Source organism: Olea europaea, chromosome 5, assembly GCF_002742605.1.
Source record: "Olea europaea var. sylvestris chromosome 5, O_europaea_v1, whole genome shotgun sequence".
In the NCBI taxonomy this organism is placed as follows: domain Eukaryota; kingdom Viridiplantae; phylum Streptophyta; class Magnoliopsida; order Lamiales; family Oleaceae; genus Olea; species Olea europaea.
The window spans coordinates 289,006-307,023 of record NC_036241.1 but is presented as its reverse complement, the minus strand read 5'-3'; the positions used below and the strand labels follow the sequence as shown (position 1 = coordinate 307,023).

At 33.0% G+C, this 18,018-nt stretch overlaps 1 protein-coding gene across 1 annotated transcript; it reads left to right on the top strand.

Annotated features, from left to right (window-relative positions):
- Positions 1-7,613: 7,613 nt before the first annotated feature.
- On the top strand, positions 7,614-10,477 carry LOC111394329 (UPF0481 protein At3g47200-like). The gene is made up of 2 exons (XM_023020084.1): positions 7,614-7,808; positions 8,976-10,477. The coding sequence occupies exons 1-2, from the start codon at positions 7,796-7,798 to the stop codon at positions 10,361-10,363; spliced, it is 1,401 nt and encodes a 466-aa protein (XP_022875852.1). The 5' UTR covers positions 7,614-7,795; the 3' UTR covers positions 10,364-10,477.
- Positions 10,478-18,018: the final 7,541 nt, after the last annotated feature.

The following is an 18,018-nucleotide window of genomic DNA, read 5'->3' as shown; positions in this document are numbered from 1 at the left end:
GCCATTCGAAAAATTCTCAGTAAGATTGGTCTCGTCCGAAGTACATGATTGCCTCCCATGATTTGCAGCGAAATTATCCTTAGCCTACAACTTATTGCAATCTTTGTTAACATGTCTTTTTCTCCTGCAGTAGAAGCTGTATAAATTGCTGAAGTTCGTTCTTGATCTACCCCTCCGTCGATCATTATGAGATACCAGAGCATCCTTATATTTAGATGTAGCTACAATCAAATTCTTCATCTTCTTCTTTGAGAATAAAGCATAAGCATCTTCAATGGCAAGCGTGTCACGACTGTACAATATAGTGTCTTAGAACGACGAGTATGAAGGTGGTAGCGAACACAACAAGATTAAGGCCAGATCTTCTTCATCATATTTGACCTCAAATGTTTCCAAATTCGCAACGATTTCTTTGAACACAGCCAGTTGATCTTCTAACGATCTTTCATTTGCCATGCGATGGGAATACAGCCTTTGCTTTAGATGCAGTTTGCTCATAAGATTTTTGGTCATGCAGAATTGCTCCAGTTTCAACCACAAACAAGTTGTTGTTTTCTCCCTCAATACGTCCTACCGAATGTTATTGGAGAAATGAAGGTGAATTTGCGATAGAGTCGTCTTGTCTTTCCGTTGTTTCTCCTCCATTGTCTAATTTGCTGGCATCTTATTAAAATCGAACAAAGCATCGTTCAAATCCATATGCGCCAACACAACTCTCATCTTTACTTGCCACAGCGAAAATCTCGTATTGCAATCCAACAACGAAATATCATATTTCAATGTTGCCATCTCTAAAAAATCCCAACCAAATAACAAGGAAACCTGTGGCCTAGCTTTGGTACAACTTGTTGGACCCGAAGGTAATGCAAGAATTGAGATTAATGAACAATATGAAATATGTATAATCACAACGAAGAAAACAAGACTAAATAAAGAAGTTGAAGAGAAATTAGCAAAGGAATCAATATTTTATTAAAGACAATATGTAGAGAGAATACAAGAATTCAACAATAAAGTTTCACATAAATTGAATGAAGAGCCACATATTTATAGGGACATACCAAACTCTAAAATATCATAAAGATGAAAATAATATAAAAAATAATGTGGAATAAATGAAATAATATTTTTCCAATAAAATCTATCCTAATTAGGGACCAAAAATCTAACGATTTCCACTTGACCCAAGTCCCGATGCAACAAAAGCTCCAAAATTTTTCCACTTGAAAAAATATGTTCGACTGCATCGAAGTAACCAAGCTCATCAAACAGTAAAAAAACTCCACTTTACGAAATATGTCAAGTTGTGCTATTTTGGGCTTATTAATTGTGATGAATAGTTAATTCACGGATTACAACTTTGATTTCAATGACCTAAACATTATTTCATGAAATATATTCAGTCATGGAAACATGTATTCCGTGCTAAAAGAACAATTTTTGGAAATTTGTTCTTCAAAAAATGAATTATGTGGAAGCCAAGTCTTTTCAAGTACATCTATGCATGAAATTTAACTTTTAGGAAAATTTGGACGTTTAACCCTGTTATGGCATGGTGTCTACTTCGTAGTGGGGCATAGTTATTTAATTTTCATAAAGGTCCTGAACTTGCCTATACCTACCCAAAAGACCTTGACTGAGTCAACTAAAAGAACTAGCCTTAAAATTCAATGGATGTACCACGACTATCATGCATCATCTCAACAATATGATGTCATATTTAAGACGTTATCACATGGACTTGTGTTTAATATTTCGGGAGTTAAAAAGTTGTTAGTCACTCAACTTATCGCTAATTTCATGTTTTGGTCTTTTAAAACAAAATCATGGTGGGTCGAACTGGCTATGATTTGAACTCTCAAACCGCTGGTTAACCGAAACGACTAACTCACTTGAATGTTCATCTTTTTTGTTTTTCTTTGAGAAAATATGAATAAAAAAATAAGCCCTATTCTTAGAAGTGTATCTCAATTCTCTCCAATCTATAATATTGTCAATAAGTAAGAGTATTGAGAATTTCCTTTGACAAGCTCATTATGTCATGCTTAGCATTTTTCTCTTTTTAAACAGTCAAGCTACATAATGCATAAAAAGTAACAAAATTCTTAAAGTTTATGTTAATTTGTTTTTATTAACCTGATTTTATTCATTAGTCAATAGTTCTAGTAATAAAAAAGTTATTTAGTTATATTTAGTTATTTAAGTTCTTGCAATTTAAGTGGGCCCAAAATCCAGACAATTTATTTTTTTATTTTTTATTTTTTACAAAATTCAATTTGGACTAAAAGTCCAAGCCGACTAATTGAACCAAATCGAATCAACCTAAATCGATTTGATTTGGATTTGTTCGATTTAAGAGTTAGATTGGGTTAATTTGGATTAAAATTCACCAAAACCGACTAATTTGATCTTAGTTTCGGGTTTGAATCGAAAACGACCTAAATCAAAGCATGCCCAGTCTTATACACATCTAATGCACCACTTGACAAGATGATATAGTACAATAATTTATAATCTTTTCTTCCTTTTCAAGTCTGCTTTACCAAATATGCTGTAATAGGACAATTAACGAAATATAAAATATAGAATGAATAACAGACTTCATAGGATTGGAGATCTGTGCACTAATTTTTGGTTTGAATTCTATGTTGCTTCGAACAATTGAATGGGCCTAAGTGCTATGTTTTCAAAGGTTGAAGATCGCAGATCCAATTTTTCGCTATAATAAAATATGGACCACAAGTTTTATTTACACGTGTAATGTTTGTGTGTGAACCCTAAGAAAAGTCTTTCCTTGTTGAATTTTCTTCCAACAAAAAATTGACAACTATGATGTGATTGAAGTAAGCAAATTCATTAAAAATACAAGAGTAAATTTTTGGCAGATAAAATTTAGTTGCTTAATATATTTAGTATTTAATTGTCGTGAAGTGATTTTTCTCTAGTTGAAATATTTAAGTAACTATAGTAACATATATAGTTTTTGTTACAGTTTTCTCCGTTAGTTCATTTGATATATTTATTTAAAATAACAGTATCAAGGATAAACAACCTATTAAGAGAAGTTGATAAAATCTATTGTATAATCGTTCATTACTACAAACAAAATATGTCATGTTGTGCTATTCAGGACTTATTAATTGTCATGAATAGTTATTTCATGGATTACAACTTTGATTTCAATGACCTAAACAACATTATATGAAATATGTTCATTCATGGAAACATGTATTCCGTGCTAAAAGAACAATTTTGTGGAAATTTGTTCTTCAAAGAATGAATTATGTGGAAGCCAAGTCTTTCCAAGTACCTCTATGCGTGAAATTAATTTTTTTGTGGAAATTTGGACGTTTAACCCCGCTATGACATGGCGTCTACTTCATTGTGGGATATAGTTATTTAATTTTTAGAAGAGTCCTGAACTTGTCTATACCCCATCCAAAAGGCCTCGACCGAGTTGACTAAAAATCCTCAATGACATTGATCTCGTTTGACGTAGATGATTGTCTCTCATGATTTGCAGCTAAATTACCTTTAGTCTGCAACTTATCGCAATCTTTCTTAACGTGTCTTTTTCTCCTGCAGTAGAAGCAGTACAAATTGCTAAAGTTCGTTCTCAATCTATCCCTTCGTCGATCACCATGAGATACCAGAGCATCCTCATCCCTAGGTGTAGCTCCAATCAAATGCTTCATCTTCTTCTTTTAGAATAAAGTATCATAAGCATCTTCAATGGCAAGCATGTCAAGACTGTACAGTATCATGTCTCGGAACGACGAGAATGAAGGTTGTAGCGAACACAATAGGATCAAGGAAAGATCATCCTCATCATATTTGACCTCCAATGTTTCCAAATTCGCAACGATTTCCTTGAACACACCTAGCTTATCTTCTAATGATTTTCCATTTGCCATCCGATGGGAATACAATCTCTGCTTTAGATGTAGTTTGCTCGTAAGATTTTGGTCATGTACAATTGCTCCAATTTCAACCACAAACAAGCCGTCGTTTTTTCTTCAATACGTCCTGCAGAATGTTATTAGAGAGGTGAAGGTGAATCTGTGATAGAGTCTTACTGTCTTTCCGTTGTTTCTCCTCCATTGTCTAATTTGCTGGTATCTTATCAAAATCTAGCAAAGTATCATTCAAATCCATCTCCGTCAATAGCTCTCATCTTTACTCGCCACAGCGAAAATCTTGTATTGCAATCTAGCAACGATATATCATATTTCAATGTTGCCATCTCTGAAAAAATCCCAACCAAATTACAAGGAAACCCACAGCCTAGCTCTAATACAACTGGTTGGATTCGGAAGCGATGCAAGAATTGAGATTAATGAACAATATGAAATAGGTATGATCACAACGAAGAAAACAATATTAAAATAAAGAAATTGAAGAGAGATTAGCAGAGAAATCGATGTTTTATTAAAGACAATATGTAGAAAGAATACAAGAATTCAACAATAAAGTTTCACATAAATTGAACGAAGAGCCACATATTTATAGGGACATACCAAACTCTAAAATATCATAAAGATGAAAATAATATAAAAAAATAATGTGGAATAAAGGAAATAATATTTTTCCAATAAAATCTATCCTAACTTGGGACACAAAATCTAACAATCTCCACTTAACCCAAATCCCGGTACAACGAACAAAGCTCCAAAATATTTCCACTTGAAAAAATATGTTCGACTGTATCAAAATAACCAAGCTCATCAAACAGTAAAAAAACTCCACCTTGCGAAATATGTCAAGTTGTGCTATTTTGGCCTTATTAATTGTGATGAATAGTTAATTCAAGGATTATAACTTTGATTTCAATTACCTAAACAACATTTCATGAAATATATTCAGTCATGGAAACATGTATTCCGTGCTAAAAGAACAATTTATGGAAATTTGTTCTTCAAAAAATAAATTATGTGGAATCTATGCATGAAATTTAACTTTTAGGGAAATTTGGACGTTTAACCCTGTTATGGCATAGCGTCTACTTCATAGTGGGACATAGTTATTTAATTTTCATAAAGGTCCTGAACTTGCCTATACCTACTCAAAAGACATAGTTATTTAATTTTCATAAAGGTCCTTCACTTGCCTATACCTACCCAAAAGACCTTGACTGAGTCAACTAAAAGAACTAGCCTTAAAATTCAATGGATGTACCACGACTATCCTGCATCATCTCAACAATATGACGTCATATTAAAGACGTTATCATATGGACTTGTGTGTAATATTTCAGGAGTTAAAAAAGTTGTTAGTCACTCAACTTATTGCTAATTTCATGTTGGTCTTTTGAAACAAAATCGTGGTTGGTCGAATTGGCTATGATTTGAAGCCTTAAACCGCTGATTAACTGAAATGACCCAACTCACTTAAATGTACATCTTTTTTGTTTTTCTTTGAGAAAATATGAATAAAAAAAGAAGCCCTAATCTCAGAAGTGTATCTCGATTCCCTCCAATCTATGATTTTGCCAATAAGTAAGAGTATTGAGAATTTCCTTTGACAAGCTCATTATGTTATGCTTAGCATTTTTTCTATTTAAACAGTCAGGCTACATAATACATAAAAAGTAACAAAATTCTTTAAGTTTATGTTGATTTGTTTTTATTAACCTAATTTTATTCATTAGTCAATAGTTCTTGTAATAAAAAGTTATTTAGTAATATTTAGTTATTTAAGTTCTTGCAATTTAAGTGGGCCCAAAATCCAGATTTTTTTTATTTTTTTACAAAAATTCAATTTTGACTAAAAGTCCAGACCGACTAATTGAACCAAATCGAATCAACCTAAATCGATTTGATTTGGATTTGTTCGATTTAAGAGTCAGATTGGGTTAATTTGGGTTAAAATTCACCAAAATCGATTAATTTGATTTTGATTTCGGGTCTGAATTGAAAACGACCTAAACCAAAGCACTCCAGTCTTATATACATCTAATGTACCACTTGACGAGATGATATCGTACAATAATTTATAATCTTTTCTTCCTTATCAAGTCTGCTTTACCAAATATGCTATAATAGAACAATTAACGAATTATAAAATATAGAATGCATAACAGACTTCATAGGATTGGAGATCTATGCGCTAATTTATGGTTTGAAATCTATGTTGTCTCGAACAATTGAATGGGCCTAAGTGCCATGTTTTCAAAGGTTGAAGACCGCAAATCCAATTTTTCACTATAAGAAAATATGAACCACAAGTTTTATTCACATGTATAATGTTTCTGAACACTAAGAAGAGTCTGTCCTTGTTGAATTATTGAGGGTGACAAAAAATTGACAACTATGATGTGATTGAAGTTGAAGCAAATTAATTAAAAAGGTTGAACCGCAACCTGAGCTCCACCATCTCGTCTCTAGAGATTTGTGAGGGAGGTAAATCGTGGAATGTGTCCCAACAGGTCAGGAAACAAGAGTTGCATGTACACTGCGCTTACAAGGAGTCCAATTCCATGTTTCAGGAATTGAACCCTCACACTGCGGCTGCCAACAAGGCGTGAAATAACCTCACTCCTGTTTTTTGCACCACTAGACTATGTTCAGGAGGCAAGTTGAAGCAAATTAATTAAAAATACAAAAGTAAATCTTTGCGAGATAAAATTTAATTGCTTAATATATTTAGTAGAAGAGATTAATCCTATTTAGTATTTAATTGTCGTCAAGTGATTTTCCTCAAGTTGAAATATTTAAATAACTGTATTAACGTAAATAGTTTTTGTTACGATTTTCTCCATTAATTCGTTTGATATATTTATTTAAAATAACAATATTAAATATAAACAATTTATTAAGAGGAGTTGACGAAACTTAGCCCTCATTTGAGCTCCATTATTTCTCAGTACATTAAATTAAAATTTTCTCTCTCATATTTTTAATCACACAATTTTCAATAAAATAATATTACACGTAAATCAAAAACTTTTCAACTACTCATTTTTCAAAAAAATACTATTTATCTCATTATAATCTACAAATAATGGGGCTCAAACGGTTGTACAATCGTTTATTACTACAAACAAAATATATCATGTTGTGCTATTCAGGCCTTATTACGTCCCGTTTGGTATCCATTTTTTTCAAAATGCATTTTTCTTTATCTTCTTTTCAACCATACATCCTTTATTAAAATAATATTACACGTAAATAAAAAAATTCTTTATTTTTCAACCACACATTTCCCGTCAATTTACTATTCTAAAATACATTTTTACATAAAAATGGTTACCAAACACCTAATTCACCGATTACAACTTTGATTTCAATGACCTAAACAAGATTAGATGAAATATATTTAGTTATGGAAACCTGTATTCCGTGCTAAAAAAAACAATTTTGTGGAAATTTGTTCTGCAAATAATGAATTATGAGGATACCAAGTCTTTCCAAGTACCTCTGCATGAAATTAATTTTTGAGATTCAAAAATTGTTTTTGGGTTAGTTTGACTAACTGTATGAAAGTGTTTTCAGTAGTTAAAATAATTTTTAGAGGAAGATGGTCCATTATGGCTTCCTCTAAAAGAAATGTGTTTTTAAAAATGTCTCCAAATAAATATTAAAGTAGCTTCCTTCAAAAGCTCTACTACCGGTTACAAAAGCAAAAGTAAAAACCTTGCCAAAAGGAACCTAATCGTCTAAAGACGCTTCCTTCTTTTGACTAGTATAAATACAAGAAAATGTTTCATATGTTATCATAATGAAACATCTTTTTATTTCTTACTCAAACACTATATTTCCCAAATCTCTTGTATGCATAAGTTTGCTCCTTGTCGTCGATGAGATCAAAAGGTACTCCCACTTCACCCTACCCTACTTGAGGGATTTTTTTCCTTAAATATTGTTCTTGTTCGTTACATTTTTCTCTACCTTATATATTATTTCTAATTATGTCTATTTGTTAATAGAGACACATTTTACAATTAATTATTATTACATGTGATCTAATCTTTTGTTGCATTTAATAATCATAGGTTATTTTTCGAGAGAGATAATTGGATATAAAAATAAAGTTTTTCAAAATTCTCGTCAAGTTTTAAACTAATTTGATTATTATAATCTCATGTATGGCACAATTCTCCACCATAATTCTATCTTATTCACATACATTTTTCAATATGAAATATATCACCAATTTAAGATAGATATGGGTTTCAAACCACAATAGGGTAAAATTAATTTCAGTTCACACCAGTTGAAGATTGTATCAAAATCCTAGAGTCCGAACCTTGATATATTCTTGGCACACCACTCCTTATTAGAAAGTGGGATCCTAGCTAAAAACCTAAAGGAATTAAACTACACTTGCTCCCTTGCATTTTGGTGACTTTATTTGCAAATTTGGGATAATGAAGCTATTGGCAGCTACCTAAGTGTCCCTTTGCAATTAAACTACTTTTCTAGAATTTTTTTGATATAATGGTTGAAATTCTCTCACAGTGCATGAGCCCCGTGTGAATAAAAAAGTCCCAAAAAGAAGTGGACCCCGTCGATATGAGTGTCGGTCATCCATAATGTTAAAAAAAATTCTGTCACCGTAGCATTTTTCGTCTCTTTGTATGTAAATGGACCCACAGCCATCTGATTTCGCCTATGTATTAAATTATTCATCCTATAAACGTTATTTTTTTTTTTCGAATTTCATTGTCCTATCATCAAGCCATTGTGTTAATGGCCAGTAGTTGGGCGACGACAGTTGGTGAAGGTGTTGTGAGTTCATTTATCGTTAAAATCTTAACATATCAACCTAAAATTTCAATCTAAGAATTGTTTGACAGTTTTTAAAAAAAATTTCAGTAGATTTTGATCAAAGTTATGAAATTTGTTATTCAAAAGTTGATAAATGTTATGAATCATATCAAAAGTGTATTTAAAATTGAAGCTTGACTAATTAAAAATTTAATAAAATTTTATCAAAAATTTGCTGAAAATATATGCTTACGCAAATTCATGCTCTAGGGATGACAACCATTGGAGCCAAAGGAGAAAGTCCAAGTGCTGAAATCACTCAATCTGGTGCAAAATCACAAGAATCAAGGGATGAGTGGTTGATTTCTATAGAGAACTGTAACGTTGACGAAACAACAAAGAAATCCCAAATAGAAAAAGTTCCATCAACGCTACGTCATCGTCACTCAAACGAAGATTGTTTTGATCCTATTGTAGTTTCGATAGGCCCTTATCATCATGAAAAGTCAGAGCTCAAAGCATTCGAGGAGCTAAAAATTCCAATCGCAAAGAAATTTTGTCGTGACCATGGTAATCAACTATCTATCGAACAGTTATACGAAGTGGTGGAAAAGGTGGGTAAAAGTGCCCGTGAATGCTATGCGAAAGGCTCGACTGAACGCTATGATGATGAATCGTTCAACAGAATGATGTTTCTTGATGCTTGCTTTGTTCTTCATTTTGTGTTCATCTTAAGAGAAGAAAATGTTTCCAATTGGAAAGAAATGGAACAAGAAGTAGATCCACGACAGTACTCGGATTACTACCAAATTTTAGTGAGTAGGGACTTGATCTTGCTAGAGAATCAAATTCCTTTACTAGTACTAAAAGTTTTGATGAATTTCATGTTTGATGGTAAAGGACAGAAAAAGTCGATTCACAATTTCCTTGAACGCTACAACATAAGTAATTCTGCTTTCAGGGAATTAGATTTGGATGGAGCCCCACACCTTCTATATCTATTATGGAAAAATCTTGCTTCTAGGCCAATTACGAAGACATTAAAACAAGAGCAATATGTATGGGAAACATGTCGTGTATGGGAAACATATCGTACAGTAACCAAGCTCGAATCAGTAGGAATTTATGTCGAACCAAGTAAAACTGGAAATCTTACTCATGCAGAGTTCAAATCTCACCTTACTTTCGGTACTCTCACACTTCCTCCAATCTTCTTCAATGATTTAACAAAACCTTTGCTATTAAACTTGATGGCTTATGAAATGTGTCCCCATGGGCCTTCTGATTTGGGCATTACTTCGTACATTTGTCTAATGGATTCACTCATTGATCGTGTTGATGATGTTAAAGAGCTCAGGAAGAGAAGAATTCTTTTCAACAATATGGACAGTGACCAAGAATTGGCACAATTCTTTAACCAGATTGCTAAAGATTTGGTAGGTGATTATTCTATATATGCAGAAGTTAAATGGAAGGTTGATAATCATTGCCAGAATAAAGTACAATCCTCGATAGCTGAATGGATGCACAAATATTTTAGCAGTCCTTGGTCTCTCTTCGCTTTTCTAGGTGCAATTTTCACCCTTGCCCTTACTGCGGTACAGGCATATTTTACTGTTTTTCCTGGCAAAAAAGAAGACGACTTCCTAAATCAATAATCTCGAATTTGCACGTGTTTGTTCTTCTGTTTGTTTCAATTGTTTTGGTTTTGTTGTGTGTTCTTCATTTTATGCTGGTGCAATAATTATATTATGTTCCATTGTTTTCAACCAGTCCCTGATTTTTCGAGTTGAAGATTCAACTCTTATGATATTGCAAAATACTAAATGAATGATGATTACGAAAAATAAAACTAATTTATCAAAATTTTGTGATAACTTGCACTTGCACCTTCCATGGCAAGATGGCAATTCTTTCTGAATCCTAAGTGATACTGAACTCCAATTACAAGTAGTTACTGTTAGTTTAATTCCATAAGCCAAGGCACACCATTGAAGTTATCAATAACCTCATAACTGTCGAAAATATCTAAGTTGTTGAACCACGCATTCCGTATGACACACATCTTATAATTACAAAAGGCTTTACCAAACATACATGAAATACAAAAATGTGTATATTCCATCAATATTGAATGAGATCGAATCCAACAAGAAATGTTATGACCTCTTGGTGGTTTCAATAGGCCCTTGTTATCATGGAAAACCCGAGCTCGGAACATTGGAGAAACTCTAAATAGCATATGCTTAGCAATTTGTTCGTGCATGTAGTGATCAATCATCTGTTGGATAAACTGTTGTCAAACAACCTCCCCTGTAACTCAATAATTTCTCAGCTAGCATCGACCTAATGACTAAACGATAAGTTGACACCAAAGTGAAAAAGACTCGACCGCAAAACTATTTGGCCATTTGAAGCATCCTAATTTTAATTAGAGCTGCTTATGGTCCGTTTCACTTAGTTGGACGGCAAATATTGGATAACCTACTTAATTGCCTACTTATATCCGTAATGGACTTGACCCGTCACTGTACCCTAATTAATACCTATATATTCTTGGGGCACCCGTCCTTTTTTGGTCAATGAATTCATTCTCTTTCTCTCCTTACCATGTGTGAAACTGGTGGCTCTCTTCATGATTCTTCCTTGTTCTTTTTCTTCACTGCCTTCGTGGTTGCCTCTTATCTAGGGCTCGGCTCGGCCCATGAAAGTACGAGCTCGGCTTGGGCTCACCACAAGACGAGCTCGTTTTGAAATGAGACTCGGCTCTCGAGCACACGTCGTTTTTCATTTATATTTATATTTATATTTATATTTTTTTTTGAAACAAATAGGTAAATTGGAAAATAAAAAAGTAATTTTAATTTTTAAATCGTGAATTTTTTATATAAAAATTTATATATATAAAAAACTAGGTAAAAAATTTAAACCCTCCTCCTTTATACGAGTTTGGGATCGGCTACTTAAATTTAGAGTAGGCGGAGTTAAAAATTTTGTTGTTTGTTCGTGTACGATTTTTTAAAGAAAATTTAAAACAGTATAAAAAATTATTTTTTCAAGCAACGCTGCGCGTCTCCTTGCATATAATTTTCGAAGTAAATCCCTTTTTAAAAATTGAAAGGGTAATCGAATGCCCTTTCAATTGTCAGAAGTCTTCTACTTCGAAAATTATATAGAAGTCTTTTACTTCGAAAATTATATATAATATTCGAAATGAAAGACTTTTGACAATTGAAAGGGCAATCATTCGATTACCCTTTCAATTTTCAGAAGGAATTTACTTCGAAAATTATATGTAAAAGTACGCACAACATTGTTCGATAAAAGAATTTAAAATGTAGACATATAGTAGTAATAGTACCAAGTACTAACAAAAATTTAACTAAATTGGTGGAAAAAAACTTTTTTTTTTCTTTTTTTCTTTTTTAACTAAAAGAGATAGAAAAAAATAAAAATGAAATCTTTATTTTTTTATTTTTATTTTTAAAATAGATAAAATATAAACCCTCCTCCTTTATCCGGATTTAGGACCAGCTACTTAAATTTTAAAGTAGGTGAAGTTAAAAATTATACACGAACAATTTATTGTAGCCTGTACAATTTTTTAAATAAAATTAAAAGTAACGATAAAAAAATAAAAGTTTCATCAATATAATTAAATCAAATATCACTTACTTGACGACATACAATTTCGGCATATTTATCTTGTAGTCGAAAATGAGTGTTCTACCGATCTTTAACGCACATTAACGCTTTTAAAATATCTTCTTTCAGTCGGCTCCTGACCTCGGTCAAAACTCTTTTACCTGCACTAAAAGCAGACTCCGAAGTAACAGTGCTAACCGGAGGTATCAGCAGATCTTTTGCAATCGCAGATATAACTGGCCAACGTCGTTTATACTTTCGCCAGAATTCAATTACTTTGTCTGAATTTTTTTAATTGTTTTATCTGTTGACATATTTTGGTTGAAATAATCAATTAATTTAGCAGGCAATACATTTTGACTTGAGCTCGTAGATGTTTGATGAGAATGAGATACAGATGGTGACGACATGACAGTGATAGTAGATGAACACATTGCAGATGAATCATATTTATACGAATTAATGCCTTAAAATAAATTAAATATTTTCACATCTTCTTCTTCAATTTCAGCGGAAGGAGTAGGTGCAGATGGTACCCGACTAATATTGGTACCCATTCGGTTCGCATATAATTCATACATTTCACATAATGTTTACTCTAATTTTCTATGTGTGATAAGTGTATCAAATGTTAAGGCGTTTGAAATTTGATTAATTATATATTTAGTTCCTGATAAATTACATCGGGGGTCCATCACGCATGCTAAAGGAAATAACATAGGCAAATCTTCCCAATATTTTCTAAATTTTAATTTCATAGTAATTAAATTTCACTAAAATCATGGTCATTTTTTGTATTTATGAAATGTTCTTACAATTATATAAAGACGTTCAAGTACTATACATCTGGTGGGATAGTAAACACCCGATAAAATTTTAGTGATTTCATAAAAAGATGTCAAAAATCTTTTAGCTTTCAAAGCTATTTGTCAATCATGTTCAGTCAACATACCCTTGTCATCACTTCTAACATGTCTATTGTTATAAAAGTCAGTTATTAAATGTTCAAAACCTTCACATGACTTTAATAACAAGTAAGTAGAGTTCCACCTATAACCTACGTCGCTAACAAATGTTTTAGCATTTTGCACTCCTATTTCAGCACAATAATCCTCAAATGCTTATTTTCTACTTGGAGAGATTGTGATATATATTAGTGTGTTCCAGATATTTTAAAGCTCATCCTTTATATGTTTTAAACAATCTTGAACAATTAAATTCAAAATATGACATACACAACGAATATGAAACAAATACCCACCAAAATCAGGTTGCAGTACCCTATGCAATTTATCGACAACTACTTTATTAACGCTATCATTATCAAAAGTAAATGAACGAATTTTACTTTCGCAATGATATTCTCTAACAATATTAATAATAGCATTAAATATATTATTAGCCTTGTGAGGAAACTCAATAATTCTAAAAGCAATAATTTTTTTATGCATGCACCAAAGTGGGTCTATATAATGTGCAGTTGCAGCTATATATGCTCTTTTATTAATCCCTTCCCATATATCCGAATTAAAGATATGACACTTCTATATTTTTGCAAATCAATAATTAATTGTTGTTTTGTTTCAGTAAAATATTGTATTGGACAGAACGAAGAGTGTTTCGACTTACCTCAACGTACCCTGGCTGCAGATATTCTTTCACATACGAGATTTAGTGTTGGTTGTCAATTAATGCAAAGGTAAATCAGCACCGGCAACTCAGCACCAGCAACAAGTTTCACCATTTTGGTTCGAGCTCTCTCCTCCGAATACACCCATGTGGATAGGGGTGCAGTAGAACCACCGACGTCTGGACTGTCAAATTGAAATTGTGTTTCATAACCTGGAATAAGTCCCTGTTTGGCCGCACATACTTTGTAATGACGGTTGAGATGGGTGGTACTAATTCCTCTTTACCATGCCAATCTTTGTTGGCAGTATTTACATACTGCTTTGGATTCTGGGACTCCATTGACAATTTTTCCCGTTGAAATCAACTTAAAGTGATCCCAACATTTTGCTTGTTTTTCCCCTTTCGCTTTCCCCTTGCATCAGAAATGTTTAATTCAGCATTTTCTTCCTAATCGTATTCCGCTTCGGGAACGTCAATATCATCCATATTAATTGGATAATTTGGATTGTCGCTTAGATGATGATGAAGATCCAAATCTGGAATATCTCCAGGTAGGGATACATCATTTAGACCTTCAAATTGATTCCGAAATTGATTTCGCGGTGTCATAGGCGATTTGTTTCCTCCCACACCGAACAAGTTTTCAACAAATGTGCGTGAATCCATTTGTTTAATTGTAATAAGTAATAACTAGTAAAAGAATAATTGTATAAATGTAGTGAGAAATGAAAATTGGATGAAATTTCAATAAATATAGTGAGAACTGAGAAATGAGAAATGAATATTGTATAAATTGTATATAAAAATTGCACAACTATCAACACAACACAAGAGAGTTGAGAGTGAATTGTAGAAAATTTTGTGGCTACATGCCACTATTTGTAGAAGAAGAAGAGGGAAGAAAAAAAAAACTTAAAGGACCGAAACGTTCACTGAAAAAATTTAATGACCGTTAACGATTATAAATTAAAAAAAAATTCAGGGACCGAAATGGTCACTTTTTAAACGAGCCCACGAGCTGGGCTCGTGTCTCGTTAAAAACGAGCCGCTCGTCGACTCGCGCTCCTGTTTTTACAAGCCCGATCCGCCCACGAGCTTTGTTTTTGCGAGTCGAGCGGGCGACCCGACAAGCCGTTCGGCCCATTTGCCACCCCTACTCTCATCTTTGTGATTATACTTTCCATTACACATCCTGAATGGGTGAAAAAAAGAGCAACCGTGAGTGAAAATGTGGTTTGAGGGATTTTGGATGACTCTCATAATGGTGTCGATTGGATGAAAAACTGAGCCCGATTCAAGCTTTGGTGATCATCGTCTTCTGCTCAACATTTGGTACTAGAGCCTTGTAGTGTTTTTTTGACCAAAAATTGACAGAAGGAGGCCAAAATTGCACGATTTTCTTGAAGGGGCCGAACTTGAAAACCCAAATTTCGACCAAACCAATGACCAGCCTAGAAAACCAAGACCATATCTGGATTCTACAGGTAGAAGCGCTCCTCTCTACACGACATGGGAAGACTATGGTGACTGACGGCGACAATGCATGACATTTGGTCTGGAAAATTGTTAGTTTGCTTCAGGTAGTTTGCTTGTTTTGATTTTCTGAATATACTAATATTGTTAGTTTCGTGTTTCAGGTTACACTGGAAAATTTGAATGATTTTGCCCTTGGAAGCTTGATTAGGATTGTTGATCAATCGCAATGGTATATTTGCTGAATCTTTAGGGCAAATAGGGCAACCCTAAAGCAACAGATTCACATATCTTGATTTTACGAAATTTTAGATGTTTTCGCTCCTGTAAATTAGCTTATCCCGATTAGCATGTCATCGTCTGGGAGGTGATAATAGGATTTGGGGTTATCGTGTGGTGTAGTCATTGCTTGTGCTAGAAATTAGGAACTATCTCCTCTTACGTGATTGTAGTAATTTGTTCTTTTATAAAATCCATTTATTATCTTCATGGCATGCCCTGTGTGGAATTGCTGTGGTTGAAATTGCTTTGTTTGACATTCCTCGTTGTTGCCTCATTAATTTCGTTAGAACGCTTAGACCTTACTTACTTCCAACATCCTCTTGATCTAAGATTGCGAATTTGACGAAACCCTAGGAATCTAGAACGGTGTATATTGTCTGTGACTTAGGACTACTTTGTATGGCTTGATTTGGAAATTTTTAAAGGAAAATGTGACTATTCTAAATGGCAACAAAGATGAGAGATATCTTGGTCCAATAAAATGTTTCAAAAGTCATTGAAGGCAAATTTTCTGTTGATTTTCAAAAGAAGAAAAAGAAGAACTCGATGAGATTTCTTATACTTCAATCATTTTACACTTGTCTGATGTTGTTTTGAGAAAAGTGGGTAAACTAAAAATCACTGAAGAACTTTAGGAAAAATTTGAGGACTTGTATTTGCTCAAATCCACTCCAAACAAGCTTTTAAAATGGATCATTCAAAGGATATTGATTATAATTTTGATGTGTTTAACAAACTTGTCCAAGATATCATTAACAATGAAGAGACAGTGTCAGAAACCTATAAAGCTATAATTCTACTTAGTTCCATACCTTAAGAATGCGATCAAGTATGGTAAGGACACTTTGAGGCTTGAAATTGTCATTGACTCTCTCAAAAGTAAGGAGATGGAGATTACAGCTTAAAAACATTATAAGAAAAGGCGATGAGATTTACATAGTGCAGGGTAGAACTCAGTTTAGGCAAAACAGTTATGAAGGGTTCTATAGTGCTGGCAAGTTAAATAGTAATGGAAGTAAAAGAAGGGCAAGGTAGGTCTAGATCAAAATCTAGAACTAAGGTTAGAAAATTCTATGGTTATGGGAATACGAGGCGTTTTATAAGAGACTGCTAAAAAGAGAAAGGTAAGTTGAAGGGAAAAGAGAGAGATGAAGTAAATGCGCTGTCTTCCACTTCCAATGTTGATGAGGTAGCTTTTTTTATATACCTAAAAATTTTCTATAGTCAAAGCATCGACAAAAGACAACAGGTATGGTGGTGGTTCATATTAAAAATTCTTAAAAGCTCGACAGTCGAATCAATATTGAGTTGTTTTGATACGTCAATTTACCAGTACATGTTTGTCTTTCTTTTTTTTTTTTTTGGTTTGAAAATTTCAAAATTATCATACTTAGCTGATAAAATAATAAAACTAACATAAGAAGTAAAAAAATGAAACGATTAGATTGAGGCGTATTACTTTTTGTAAGAAGTTTCTAGCTTTATGAAGTTTTGATAGTTCACTATTCCTTGTGATGGAAATTTCACATGAACCGTGCTAGACATACAAGGCCACGTAGGCCCTGTCCAAACAACTTTTTTCAATTTCACATTGTGTAATTCAAATTAATCAGTAATAAATGTTAAATCAATTTGGCCCATGTTTGGTATAGATCTAAGTCAAAGTTAACAATTAAGTTTAATCACATATTTCATGATAACAATAACTTTTATTGACTTTTTAATCACGTATTTTGTCAATTTTCATCAAAATTTACTAAAAACAACAAGGGCTAGATTGAGGTATATCTCTTTTTCCTTTTTTTACTTCACAAAATTGGTGGAACAAACTACCCCAAAAATTCATGTCTATTCCTGTTCTGAATTTTTATCTACCTAAAAATGGTCGTTCCTTTTGTATTATATGAACGAACATAGCTTAAAAATTGAAATATAACAACATTAGTTGATGTAAATATGGTTCTTTCACCTTCTTTGTTTATACTCGTAAAAGATGTAAACTTGACAAATACATATTACAACCAAGAATTGATGTGAACGGACATGTCTCTCTAATATCAAAATTAGCATAATGGGATTTTTCCATGTCGAACTCCCAACTTTTGGTCTTGATATCGATCTTCGTCTTTGAACTTGTGGCATCCTGATTAAACGTATTGAGAAAGCGCGAATAAAATTCCACATCAACAACACGGGACTATTTCCACATAACAGGCTAACATTTCGGACGGAACCCAATTTCCCACACAATGAAATTTTCAATCTCCAGGAATGCAAGTTG